This window comes from Myotis daubentonii, chromosome 1, assembly GCF_963259705.1.
Source record: "Myotis daubentonii chromosome 1, mMyoDau2.1, whole genome shotgun sequence".
In the NCBI taxonomy this organism is placed as follows: Eukaryota; Metazoa; Chordata; class Mammalia; order Chiroptera; family Vespertilionidae; genus Myotis; species Myotis daubentonii.
Genome location: NC_081840.1, coordinates 65179221 through 65193602, shown reverse-complemented (window position 1 = coordinate 65193602; position 14382 = coordinate 65179221). Strand labels below are relative to the sequence as shown.

Genomic DNA, 14382 nt, shown 5'->3' with positions numbered 1-14382 from the left:
AAAGCTTGGGTGGGGCGGGGTCTCAGGGGATCAACAGGGCAAAGCAAGTTGCTATGGCTGCTCCTCAGTCCTACCCTAAGAGGCCCCGGGTCCTGGGGTAATCGCTGCAACCACCTCTGAGAGAAAGCCGCCCTCGAGTTCCACCCGATGCCAGACAGTCCAGTTTCTCCCCCTATGAGTCTGGGTCCCCAGAGACTCACCCGGAACTAGAGTTCAGAGCAGTATGGAGCTTGAGACTCCCTCCCGATTGAAAAAGACAACCGTGTCCTCAGTTGCCAGCCCTTTCCACGTGGGCCTCCGTACCTCTGCACTTTACTTCCACACCTCCTCTGAGTCTCAGTGTGCTTTTCTCTTTACTTCTAGTTGTAGAATTTCCACTCAGCCAGCCTTCCTGTGGTTCTGGATGATGTCCGTTTTGTCTTTTAGTTGTATTTTTGAAGTGGTTGTGGGAGGCAGCAATGTCCTGTGTTTACCTATGCCGCCATCTTGGTTTCTCCTATACTCTTTATTACACTTAATATGTCAGTTTGTCTCACTGCAGAAATATTGTTGTATTTGATCATGTGGTACTGCTCAAAATGTTTCACATCCAAGGGTTTGGATAAGAGCTGTGGACCTATAATGTTAATTTAGACTCTTACTATTCTGAACACTTTCAATTTAATCCTAACAGTAACTTTAATATGAGATAGACTTTCTTATTTTCACCATTTTACATTCGGGGAAATGTAGGCACAAAGAGGCTACACTAGCAAGCAGAAGAGCTGAGATTCAAAACCAGGTAGAGCCCTAGCTTTTAACTATATCCTACATTTCTTGACCTTGGCAACAAAAGAATGAACTTTTTTGTTGTAGCTGTTGTTAGATGTATTGCTATATAGAAAATGTCTTGAGTAGATTTGTTCTTTGAGACTTTTTATTTGTTTAGTAGTATTCATTGAAACCAGGTCAGCAAATCTTCTTCTTCTTTTTTTTTTAAAATAAGACATGGAGATAGCTTTAATTAACAGAACCTTGTATTAGAAGGGAATTGTAACCTCAGCTAATTTTTTTAAAGAATTACTAGATTTTAAAAATAAGACTACCAGGATTAAATTTTAAAATTGTGAATAAATGTCATGTTAGCTTGCTACTATTTGAATCCTACTAGTAAAAGCAAAAATATTGCATATCCTTATTAAAAATTTTATATCTTTGTGAGTAACTTTGAAGAGTTGTAATTCTAGTTAACAAGAGTTTAAAAGGAGGCAGACTTAAAATGGGAAGTCTCAGATTAGTAAACTGCCTGGTGTACCAGTTTAACCATTCTCAGGCAAGGTATCCTTCTGTCTTTATTTGCCTCTCTTCAGTCTGTGCTTATAATATCAAACATAATAGCACACAGTTTGACGGCAAATTGATATTTCTGGATCATTTCCTAGAGAAGTTCAAATTTGGAACTATACATTGTATACTATTCTAATCCTGTGTCATATTGAGGTATAAATATTCAGCTCTGATTGGTTAAAATAACATTGAATTATATTTTAGTTCACATTTTAGTTCACTTCCTTCATCCTGTTCACAGGAGGGATAGAAAGATGAGTAAGGCATATCTCTGGTTTTATTTATCATTACTCTATTATTGTGCCTCACATGGTACCTAATATATAGTAGGTGCTCAATAAATATTTGTTGATTGAATGTCCTTGGGAAACTTGTTGGCTGATGGTCAGGTTGGCATGTAAAATGATTTTTTAAAATTAAAATACCAACAAAAATTATAAGAGAAATAATTAAGAAAAATCTGTAATCACCAAGAAAAAAGTGAGGAAGTTTTACAACCTCTTCATTAGTATTTGCCTTCTCTTCATATTAATTTGCATAATTTTAGGAAAGAATATTATTACCCAGACTTTCTTAGGAAAGATGAAGTATGCGCTGATTAAGTAGTTTTTTTTTTATTTTTTCTTTTTATCTAGATTCTCAGATGTTGGTTGTTTCTATGGAATCAGGCAGGAATTTAAATGCATTATGTTTTGAAAACTCTAAAGCTGCTTCTGTTCTGTTTGACTGGCATTCACTATATTCTGCATTTCATTCTCTCACCTAATCTTTTCCTTCCTACTCTGCTTACTAAAACTGAAGATTTAACATCAGAAGCCGGGCTCAGTAACTGATCAAAGGGAACATTAAGATGCAGTCTTATGGCGCAGTTGGGGCTGTTAACCCGCTATCTAAAGGTGATGCTTCAAATGGCTTTTCTGTGCATGTGCATGGATTTTGTGAATGGTGGAGACTGTCCTAAACCTGTGCTGTGGTGTGTAATGTAAAGTGAATTTGTTCTTGATGGGTACTGTCTGCCAAAATATGGACTTGACAAAAAGGACCTTAATTTATAATACCACCCTTTGACTAATGGCTCTGATAACTAAGATTTTGCTAAATAACATTTAATATTATAAAAATAAAAATACCCCTGAAGCCCTTGCTGGTTTGGCTCAGTGGATAGAGCATCGGCCTGCATACTGAAGGGTTCTGGGTTCAATTCTGGTCAAGGGCACATGCCCGGTGGTGGGCTTGATCACCAGTAGGGGGCATGCAGGAGGTAGCTGGTCAATGATTCTCTCTCATCATTGATATTTCTAGCTCTCTGTCCCTCTCCCTTCCTCTCTAAAATAAATAAGAATATAATTTTAAAAAATACCCCTGACGTTTTCCTAAGGGGTTTTATTTATTTATTTATTTATTTATTATTGTTTTTTTGGTTAATCTTCCCCCTGAGGATATTTTTTCCATTGATTTTCTAGAGTGAATGGAAGGAAAGAAGGGGGGGTGGGGAGAGAGACATCGATGTGAGAGAGACACATCAATTAGTTGCCTACCACTATGGCCCGGGATCACATTGCAGCCCAGGTATGTGTCCTTTATTGGGAATCGAACCCAAGACCCTTTGGTTGGTGGGCCGACGTTCCAACCACTGGGCACACCAGCCAGGGCCTAAGGGGTTTTAAATAGGTTGATCTTTTTAGAGAATTGCTGTCCTATTGCTGATCAAATGTAAGTGAATTCAGGCTAAATCTATCTCTTTCTATAGACTTTGATTTCAGCATCCTATCTTTTATTAAGTTTTCCTACTCCTTTCTGGTTCCAGAATCAAGATTTTCTCTATTAAAGTGTTGCTTGTAATACTTTGGATTCCCCACCATTTAGGTCATTACCAAATTGAGGAATTAATTGCCCAATCCAGTCATCTTAAATGTCATTTGGAACAAGGTGGGATATGAATTCAAAATGTTTACCAATATTTAGTATCTACTTTTTTAAAATAAAGGTTCCCCCTTCTTTGTATATGTTACGATCTGTTCCATAATTCCTAATATGTCATGTGTTAGTTTTCTATAGTTTCATGTTAAATTAATATGGAGCTAACTAATCTTGGTTTTTATGAAAGTTAACCCTCTAGTCAGACTACTGTTTACTATAATGTTTCACTCCTTCATTTTGGATCTTTATGGGAATTATGAAGACTGTGGTTAAGTGTTAGAAAATTAAGTATTTGATTTTCACCCTGTTTTTTTCTTGGTCTCCTTTTTATTCTTCCATGTAGTCTGATCATCCAAAACCACACACACACACACACACACACACACACACACACGAGAGAGAGAGAAATACACATACACACTATAATTGGTATTTATTTTACCCCTTTTCTCCTTGATATAAAAGAAATTTGGCTAATATTTGGCTTGGTTTTTGCTAATCAGTTAGTACTAATGCTGACAACCAAAACTAGAAAAAGAAACTGTTAAAGTTATTTGTTCTTATCTTGATACTTGTTTTCTGCTTTTATAGAAGTTAAATTAATTAAGGGATATTTTAAATTTTTATTTCAAACCTATCATTTTTCAACGAGATTTATTTGGGGGAAAAATGGTTAAAGGTTATTAGACTTCTTAAACTGATAGAGTTCTTAATTGCATTAAATTCACAAATTTAAGTAACATTTTATCATGAAGTCTAATTTCTTCCTAGAGGGGCTATAAATTTTATTATGCAAAAGAGTTCTGTTGCAGATCAGAACCTTATTTTTAAAAATATGTTTTTATTGACTTCAAAAAGAGGAAGGGGGAGGGGGAGAGAAAGAGAATCATCGATCTGCTGCCTCCTGTACACACCCTACTGGGCATGTACCTTGACCGGGAATCGAACCGTGACCCCCTGGTTCATAGTCACTGCTCAACCCTGAACCATACCGGCCAGGTCAAAACCATTACTTTTTTTTTACTGTAAACCAAAACATCCTGGGCCTAGATGTCTTGTTATGTGAACATATGCCAACTATATTCAGCTACTTATAGATCTCAAAGCTAGGGAATGTTAATGAGCCAGAAGAGTAAACATACTAATTGGTAATCTGTGCACTTTAAAGGCATGAACTGTTAACTAAGGATCAGGTTGAGGTTGAGGTTGAAGCCAAAGAATGATATTTTTTGTCTAATGCTTTACAAAGCAATTTTGCATCCATTATCAACAGAACTTTTCATAGCTCTGTGAACTATGTATTGTTATTATCTTAGTTTTACATAAAACTCAAGAGATGGAAGTTTGCTTGAGGTTTTACAGCTACTGAATGTCAGGTTTGGGATTAGGGTTCAAGTCAATTTACTGCAAATCTCGTAGCTTTTTAGAAAATATATTTTTATTGATTTCAGAGAGAGAAGAGGAGAGGGAGAGAGAGAAATATCAATGGTGAGAGAGAATCATTGATTGGCTGCCTCCTGCACACTCTCCATTGGGGATAAAGCCCCAAACCCGGGCATGTGCCCTGACCAGGAATCAAACTGTGACCTCCTGGTTTATGGGTCGATGCTCTACCAGCTGAGCTAAATCTTATAGCTTTAAAAAAAAGAAAAATTTCTGGTTTTTACCTTTGCTTCCTCTAGAGCAGGGGTGGTGAACCCTTTTTCTGCCAAGGGCCATTTGGATATTTATAACATCATTCGCAGGCCCATACAAAATTATCAACCTAAAAATCAGCCTGCTGTACTTGGTCAAACATTTAATTAACTGACTCCTAAGGCCTTGGCAGGGCCAGACCAAATGATTTCACGGCCTTATACAGCCCTCGAGCTGGACGTTCCCACCCCTGCTCTAGATCAATTCTTCAGTGTCTCAATATATAGAAAAGCAAAGACTATTACGGTCACCTAAAATACTACTTCTAAAACAGATTGTAAGTCCCTTGGAACAGTGTTAATCTTCCCTGCCTGGGTAGCTAAAGACCTAAAACAGTAACAACAAAAAATTCCCAGGCTTCATACATATTGAAGCAGAATTTTTATAGTGTAACCTGTGCATCTGTATGTTCAAACCATCCAGGTCACTCTGGTGCTCAAATTAGGAGAATATTACCTTTAAAGCATTTAAGACCCTTTGTAAGAAGACAAATTAAATTAAATTAAAACCATTATTATTTTTATTAGTTTGGCAGCTACCTGACAATGCCCTTAAAAATTGGTAACTTTCAAAGGTGTTCTAATTTGGTGGGAGAAGCTCCAGGGTAATATTGGCAGGTGGCAAGATCATGAGCAACTAGAAGGTATTACCCAGAGTGGAGGTGCTGAAAGAGAAATGGACCTTTCACAAGGGTGAAGATAAAACCAACAGCATTTAAAAATCACTTCTTCATAAACATGCAACCTGTTTAAAAATAAACATGACAATCCAATGCAAAGCTGTAAAAAGAAAAAAATTCAAAGTCAGCTTTTTGTATCATTTCTCCTTGATATTAGAAGAACATCTTCAGAGATCCATTCCTCTTAAAGGGATAAGGGTTTAGTAACCAGTCTGATTCTTCATTTATAGACTGGCTTAATTGAACCTCATTCATATCATGTTAAAACAGTTTGTTTGCATCTTATGCCCCTTATATCTAATTGTGAAAGGAAAAATTCTAAAAAACTTAAGGAATTTCAAATATTATCTCTTAAAGTTGAGAAGGAGGTTGGAACATGTATATATCTCCTGATAGACCAAGAGCCCACAAGTCCTGTCTTAATACATAAAGAGTAGACTTTCAGAAACATGGTGTCAATATTTAGTGACTTACGGATTCCAGCCCTCAGTCTTTGACCTTTTCTACAATCTGACATGCTGATAAAAATCCCACTTATCTTATATTACTTCTATTATAATATACCTGGTTATTCACTTTCTGATAAACTAATGTTTATTTTGTTTACTAGCTATTACTCTGCTTTAGAATTTTGCCTGAGATCAACCTTATTAACAAAGAATACATGTAAATCGGTTTCACCAAACTAACAGATAATTATACATTTAAAAATATGTAATCCCACCTTGTTCCAGGAAAGATTTATCATAGCTTATTATTAGACAAAGTAATTAATAAAACATAATAGCATACATTGGAAATTAATTGTGAGAATTTAAAGTGGAACCAGGAAAGGCACTTTGAGAACTAGCTCTTTAGTGTTCATAGATTTGTTTACCTTTTCAGTGCCTCTTATCAAAAAAGTAGTAGTACCCTTTCTTTAGCATTAATGATTAAGGTCCAAGTTCTAATTCTGTGTTTGCAAAAAATGAATCCTCACATGCCTATTAAAGAAGGAGCCACTATTTTTATAGAATATCTCCTCTGCTTCTGTAGTTTCAAAACTTCCTCATTAACATATTATGTGGAATAAATCAGAGACCAGTATTATAGGCATATTCTGCTTTGCTTATGTATATAGAAAAAAACTAAAATTGTATGAATGAAACTGTACCTACTCAATCAGTAAAACGTTTTATTTGTGTTATTTTTTTTGTAATAGCTATTTTTTCTTTTCTTTTTTAAAATTTATTGATTTCAGAGAGGAAGGGGGAGGGAGAGAGAGATAGAAACATCAATGATGAGAGAATCATTGATCTGCTGCCTCCTACTTGGGATTGAGCCAGCAACCTGGGGCCCAATGACTTCTTGGTACCTGGGTTAATGCTCAACTGCTGAGCCACTAGGTCAATAGTCAACTGCTGAGCCACACCCGGTTGGGCTGTAATAGCTATTTTAAAGTCACTTAAGTATACCATTGCTATTTATACCAGTTTGAGTAGTAAATCCCTTGGTAAAAATTCTGGCTTTGGCTGATTTTTGGCTATTTTGGTTACATCGAAAGCCTATGCTTTTATTTTTAAGAGGCCTGGATTTAGGATTGTGTTTTTTTTTAAAATTAGAAAAAGTAAATTCTTAAATGAAAAAGTCCTAAACCAAAGGATTTATACCTGGTACCAGTTTGGCCAAGATTGTTAGTTATTGATTTTTCAATTTGGAAGTAATTCATGCCTTTCCTTTATGATGTTTGTTAAGAAATCCTTTTTAAAGTTTTAGTGCAAATTTCTAACTTAATAAAACTGATAAATTGGAACTGCTCTGGTTCAAGTAAGGGGCGTTTGGGTTCTAAGTATTGCCTACTCAGCCTTTTTACTCTTCCATCCCTCATCAACCTCTGAGATGCCACCAAGGAACCTCTTAAGGCATCCCAGAACACTTTGCCTAAGAACACTTTTTTCCTAGTGTCCATTAACCTCTTTTCTGGAGAGTGTCAGTGGCTGAGGGAGCCTAAAAAATAAAAATACATTTTGTTACTTGCTAACTGCTTAATGAAGGTTTGATGGAAGTACTTGGACTTTAAAAAATAAATTTTAATGTCAGTGGGCATTAAAATTCATCTTTATTCCTATGCCATATTGTGATGGTTCAGAGTACAGATAATCTAGATTTAGCTGTATGTATGTATGTGGCTATTATGGTAAGGGTACAGAGGTCATCCTGAAGGTAACAAGCACTAATAATTACAACTCTCCCTCTCCTGCTTTTTGGGGTCTCTCTGCACTCCTGACTCTTTTATAGGACAAAGAACTTTGAGTCTGGTAAGGCCTATAAGGCAACATGGGGAGATGGTGGAGACAACTCTTCTAGCAATGTAGTATCTAAGCAGCCAGGCCGAGTAACAAATGGTCAGCCTCAGCAAGCAGCCACAGGAGCAGCCAAGGATGGATACATTAAACGGTATGCCAGCTCCTTTCAATATTTTTATCCCTTTCCTAAATGAATGGCTCACTGAGGAAGATGGGTATAGTTATACATGAATCCTAACTCATCAGTTAGAAATAGCATTTATTTCATTTTAAAATCAGCCTTCTGACAAAATGTTGACTGTGGTATATTGGCCTTCAATTATGGATTTTTCTTTATATTTTTCAGCACTTTCCAAATTACTGATGTAAGATGTAAATAAGAAAATGTTTTAAAATGTATCCTCTAGAGCAGGGGTTAACCAAATCCCTATAAGAATAGCTATAAAGAGTCAGATAATAAATATTTCAGACTTTGCAGGCCATACAGTCTTAGTTGCAATTACTCAACTTTGTTGTAGGAAGGCTTGTTAAAACACAAATTGCTGGGATCTACTTCCATTCTGTTTCAGTAGATCTGGAATGGAATGTAAGAATAGCATGTTTTGTGTCTAAGTTTCCAGGTTATACTGGGAGTCACACTTTGAGAACCACTGTCCCAGAGTTGTTACTTAATTGTCTCTTACATAGCTTTAAGACACTTGCTCTCTTTTATTAGTCTTTCCGTTTTTACTATGGAATGCTTCTAATGTAACCTACGTTTTCTTGGGTCTAACGCTGCTTAAAGTAATTTTGGTTGCTTGTTTTTATGCAAACTAAATCCAGACTTAGTCCATTTAGAATTCATCAAAAACTGAATTAACTATCTTTTTGTGATAGTATAACAAATGATGCCAGAGAAGATGAAATGGAAGAGAACCTGAGTCAAGTGGGCAATATCCTAGGAAATTTAAAAAACATGGCCCTGGACATGGGCAATGAGATTGAGGCTCAGAATCGACAAATAGACCGGATCACAGAAAAGGTAAAAGTTTCTTAGTACCATCGGAACATGAGACATCTAGTATAGTGTTTTAGTAATGGATATTTGGACCCTGTCCTCACCGGTGTTAAGAGTTTTGATGAAGCAGCCAGTTTTTGCACATTGAAAAACAATAGCTAAGTTTTTTCTTTTGCTTATAGCAATTGGTTCATTTTGAAGCCAAGAACTTGGAATGAAATGGTTTCATTTAAAATTTTACACATGAAGCTTAGAATCTCTAACCTTTCCCCCGAATGAGCAAGTTAGCTTTTGGAGTTGTTTTTATTGTTGTTGTTGTTGTTAAATAATAAATTAGTAAGTTCCTGAATTCTCATAAGTCCGTAAGGTAAAAATCAGTTCTGCAGAATGGATCATGTGGAATGGGCACGCAAAATAAGAGTCCTGTGAGTAATGAAAAAGGGTGATTGCTTTTCTTTTTACTTCATATAATGTAAAAGACACTGCAAGTGAAATTGTGTTCAATGTTTTGATGTGTCTTATCTAAATGCCGTTCTTATTCATTGTTACTTATTGAAGTATCAGTGTACTTTAAAGCATAGGGTAAGTTTTTAAGCTTGACTCACTGTGGAGTCACTTAAAATGGATTTTATTGAGGCAAACGATGCTTTCAAAGGGGTTTAGGCTACATATTACCCATCATTTTAATTCATATATTGATGTGGCTGTGGTAATACATCTGTTCTAAAGGTCTTGGGGAAGGTTATTTCAATCTCTAGACTTAGGATAACTCCAAATGGGATTCTATGATTCCGTTCAGGGGACTCCCACAAGGTCAGATCAGTAGCAGAGAAGAGCATTCTTATATTTTGTTGCATCTAAATGCCATTGATTATAAGATGTATCCCAGTTTCAGACATGTTAAACTGTGAAAAAAATGTAGAATTCATGAAATACTGGCAAGTTACCCTAGCTGGTTTGGCTCAGTGGATAGTGTCCCCTGCAGACTGAAGGGTCCCAGGTTCCATTCCAGCCAAGGGCACATGCCCAGGTTGCTGGCTTGATCCCCAGTAGCGGGTGTGCAGGAGGCAGACGGTCAATGATTCTCTCTCATCATTAATGTTTCTATCTCTGCCTCTCCCTTCCTCTCTGAAATCAATAAAAGGATATTTTTTTTAAAAAAAGAAATACTGGCAAGTTCTGTTATACCTTCATCATATTTATACACCCAGTTTTTTCCAAATTAATTTGATATTGTCAGTTCTTGCCCAAGATGAATTTTGTAATGTGACTTCAATTGTTTCCTGAATTTCCTGAGTGTATCAATTACTCCAAGTGTATGAAATTTAACTTTTTTAATGTTTTTTTAAAAATTGATTTTTATAGAGAGAGGAAAGGAGAGAGATAGAGAGATAGAAACATTGATGAGAGAGGAGAGAAGAACATCATTGATTGGCTGCCTACTGAGGATTGAGCCCACAACCCCAGCATGTGCCCTGACCAGGAATCGAAACAGCAGTCTCTTGGTTCCTGGGTTGATGCTCAACCGCTGAACCACAGTGGCCAAGCTGGAATTTAACTTTTATTAGATTAACTTACCTTGTGAAGTAATGCTGGTGTCTTTTTTTTTTTCAGGCTGACACCAACAAAGATCGTATTGAAGGTGCCAATGCCAGAGCAAAGAAACTCATTGACAGCTAAAGTACTGCTGTACTTCTTTACCATTTATTCACTTATCTAGCTCTTCCTTCAGAGTCATTGCCTTTTCAGAGTTTGAAATTTTGGTTCCACACTCTTCTAATCAGGAGATAATGTGGAAGAGGGGCAAGGAGTCACACCCCCCACCCCCCACCCCCTGTTTTTTATTTTCTCTTTTTTCCTTGAGGGTAGACTGCTGCTCAGCCTTCCTTCTAATATTTTCTTTCTCAGTTTATACTCGTAGCTTGGTTTTTATACATCATATATAGCATTGTTTTTCACCCTCCTCATTTACTGGAGTAGGTAGGTTCTTGTGCTTTCATGATTTGGAAGCATTGCCAAAGACAGCCACGAAATAGGAAGCTGGGGACAGGGGTGGGGGAGTGCAAGGAGGAGAAGCAAGAGATAAGAGGTTGTTACCTCAGTAAAACCTTCAGGCCACAAAGCAGTAAGTTGCATAGCCGCAGTTAAGATCTAGTTGGGTTTAGATTTTAAGTTGCAGTTATTGCCAATTTAGGCTATTACTTAGTTTTGGAGCTCTTATATACAATATTTTTGTTATACATCACAACTTTGGAACCTCTGCTTCAAAAAAGAATGGGATGAGTTTTCTTAAAGTGAGTTTAATTCCTGAACTCTTGATGATTCATATATGTACATTGAGTCTGTGATCACATTTCATATTGCACCATACAGGAACAAATGAATGGCTTTTTATTTTCATATTATTAGTATCATGGTTCTAATTCAAGCCTATTAACCTCATAAATTTGTCATTAGTCTTTGAAGAAAAATATTTAAATGTGTATTGTAACATGAGAATTTCTGTCTAAAGCAGGGCTTAAAATTTTGGGGGAATGTTTGACAAAATATTTCACATGATTTCAGATTTACCTCAATGCCAAGAATTATGTTTAGATAGGAAAATATAAACTTGTTTTGATCTCAGGTAGAAAAATCATTAGATTTTTGTTTTATGTAGATTTAGACTTTAGAATTCTGTTTAACTAAAATTGATTTGGAAAATTATGCCTTTGTTTTTATTATTGATGATTGCACTATCATTCTTTTAGCCTTGTGTATTGAACTATGTTCAAAATCACACTTGTTTAGATCCTGAACAGTGTTATAAGAATCTGATTGGTATTTGTCACCTTTATTTAAAAGCTGGCACCTGTACACATCAAAACTATTAATGTGGTTTGGTTTGACCGATAACCACTGCTTGATCCTTACAATTAAATTTTGTAACTGATGGAATTGTTCTTTCAAAATAGGTGTGTTTCTATGACTTTTTTGGAGGGGGGCTACCATTTCATCAGCTCTTTTATGTAACAAATTGAGTAAAAGAAAAGGTCCATAAATCAAGAAGCACTCGCAAGAGAAAGCACCTTTACCATTTTTATTGGAAGTACTGGTAGGACTTTCCATTCTATGATTTGTCATGAGGTACATTTTAATCATTACTAGTCTTTTACTCATTTGAGCTTCAATACACTAATGACTGAAAGGATGTGCCACACCAGCACGGCCAAGGGTGAACCTCAGTGGGGGCGGCTGAAAGGCTTAGAAAAGACAGACAAGAGAATGAAAGCTGGGTCTCGGTGGGAGGCTGCTTCTCTGAGAGACAGCGCCAGCACCCACAAGCAGTGTCTTTATTTTATAGCAGACTCCACCAGGCAAAGTAAGGGCGTGGTCAAGATGTTTACAACATTCTCGTGGGTTTCAATCCTACTCAACTACATGCACCTGAATTCTGTCAAGCCTACATCACTCAGGCACGTGGGGCCACGTGTTCAGACCATAGGTTCAAGCTTACAACTACAGCTGTTGGCTATAATTGTGCTGGGAAGGCCCTGCCCTCCAAGCTGGGACTTGCACGTGGCAGTGAGAGGACTGTGTCCTCTCATCAGTCCAAGGCTTGAACCTGTCCAAACACTGTAGCTGCTCCCCACAAAAGGATAGTTTTTATGAGAGAGAATTACAACCCACTTGAGAAGATACAGTTGCCCTAGCGGTTTGGCTCAGTGGATAGAGCGCTGGCCTGTGGACTGAAGGGTCCCAGGTCCAATTCCAGTCAAGGGCATGTACCTCGGTTGCAGGCTCAATCCCTAGTCCTGGTGGGGCGTGTGCAGGAGACAACCAATTGATGTGTCTCATATGGATGTTTCTCTCTGTCTCTCCCCCTTCCTTCCTCTCTCGAGAAATCAATGGGAAAATATCCTCAGGTGAGGATTAAAAAAAGAGAGAGAAGATACAGTTAACATGGGAATGAAGAGGAAAATAATTTAAAGTGAGATTCATTTAGACCCTATGTAATAGAAATGCTCCATGATGAAGAGAGTAGTTTGGCAGGTGATGGTACATGTGTAAAATAAGAAGGTATAAAACACTGGGGATTGTGCTATCCCTAAATGCCCTTCCTAAAAGCATTTACTTAATTTTTTTTTAACAATAAGCTCTCCATATTTTCAGTCTTATCCCATATGGTCGTGCCTTTTTTTCTTCAGTTTTAATTCATCCTTTATTACCACTTCAACCCTAGATATTTTCATGTCATGTGTGGATTGTGAATATTCCCTTAACTTAAATTTCTACTTCCCAGACATCCTGTACCGAATTGTACTTAGAATTAGTTTCTATTTGTTTCTTTTGATGCTATTTTCTTTTTTTGTTAATCCTCACCTGAGGATATTTTTTCCATTGATTTTTAGAGAGAGTGGAAGGGAGGAAAGGAGGTGGGAGGGAAAAACATTAAATGTGAAGCGAGATACATCAATTGGTTGCCTCCTGCAACCCAGATACGTACCCTTGACCAGGAATCAAACCAGTGACCCTTCATTGCTGGGGCCAACGCTCCAAATACTAAGCAATGCTGACCAGAGCTGCTTTTTAAAAAAGTATTATTGATTTTTAGAGAGAGGAAGAGGGAGAGAGAATGAACATCAATATAAGAGCAAAACATCTATCGGCTGGCCCATGTACAACCTCTACTGGAGATTGAGCCTGAAACCCCAGCATGTGCCCCGACTGGGGATCAAATCGGCAACCTTTTAGTTCACGGGACAATGCCTAAACAACTGAGCCACACCAGCCAGGCAAATGCTATTTTCTTCAGGTCACTCTCTTACTAGAATATTAAGTTACCGTCGTCAGATTTATATTTCTCAGATTGATATCTAAGTTCCTTATTCTCCTTTTTAACTTTGTATCTGATGAAAGCTTTCCATTTCTGTACAACTTGCTAAATTCTATTTTAATATCTTACAGATGAAATAAATGGCGCCATTTATTAAATGCTTACTGTCATGGGCACTGTGCTGCCTTCTTATGTATCTTTTCACTATATCCTCCCAACATACCTGAAAGGTAGGAGGCCCATATTACAGATGAGAATAAATTGCTCTAATTCATAAAGCTACTAAATGACAGACTTTGGATTCAAACCAGGGTCTTTCTCATTCCGAGGCCTATAATCTTTTTTTTTTTACTTTGGGTGGGGGGATAGGTTTTATTTATTGAGCACCTAACTCTGTGCTGGACAAAGTCTCTGCAAAGAGATTCTCAAGAATTGCAAAGCCTATAATCTTATTCAGTATTCTACACTGACTTCCACCCAAGCCCTAAAAGAATGTAGATGACTTAGGGCTGGTGGCCAATAGAATGTGGGTCTCCAGACCACAAGTCAACCTGCTTTGTTGGTTCATTTTTAAGTCTTAAATGCTTGTGTACTGTAACTTTGGATATATTACTTTAAATAGTACCTGCCATCAAGTAGTTCAGTCTAGCAAGAGACAGATGGA

The 14382-nt window shown here is 37.1% G+C and overlaps 1 protein-coding gene across 2 annotated transcripts in view; it reads left to right on the top strand.

Annotated features, from left to right (window-relative positions):
- Positions 1 to 11853, top strand: part of SNAP23 (synaptosome associated protein 23) — a 43562-nt gene extending 31709 nt beyond the window's left edge. Inside the window, exons 6-9 of one of the 2 annotated variants that reach the window (XM_059704093.1) lie at positions 1962 to 1994; positions 7898 to 8056; positions 8782 to 8926; positions 10517 to 11853. In XM_059704093.1, coding sequence (XP_059560076.1) covers positions 1962 to 1994; positions 7898 to 8056; positions 8782 to 8926; positions 10517 to 10582 — 403 coding nt within the window. In that variant the 3' untranslated portion in view covers positions 10583 to 11853. The remainder of the gene's footprint in view (positions 1 to 1961; positions 1995 to 7897; positions 8057 to 8781; positions 8927 to 10516) is intronic. The other variant, XM_059704103.1, reaches the window with a different exon arrangement.
- The last annotated feature ends 2529 nt before the right edge of the window (positions 11854 to 14382 follow it).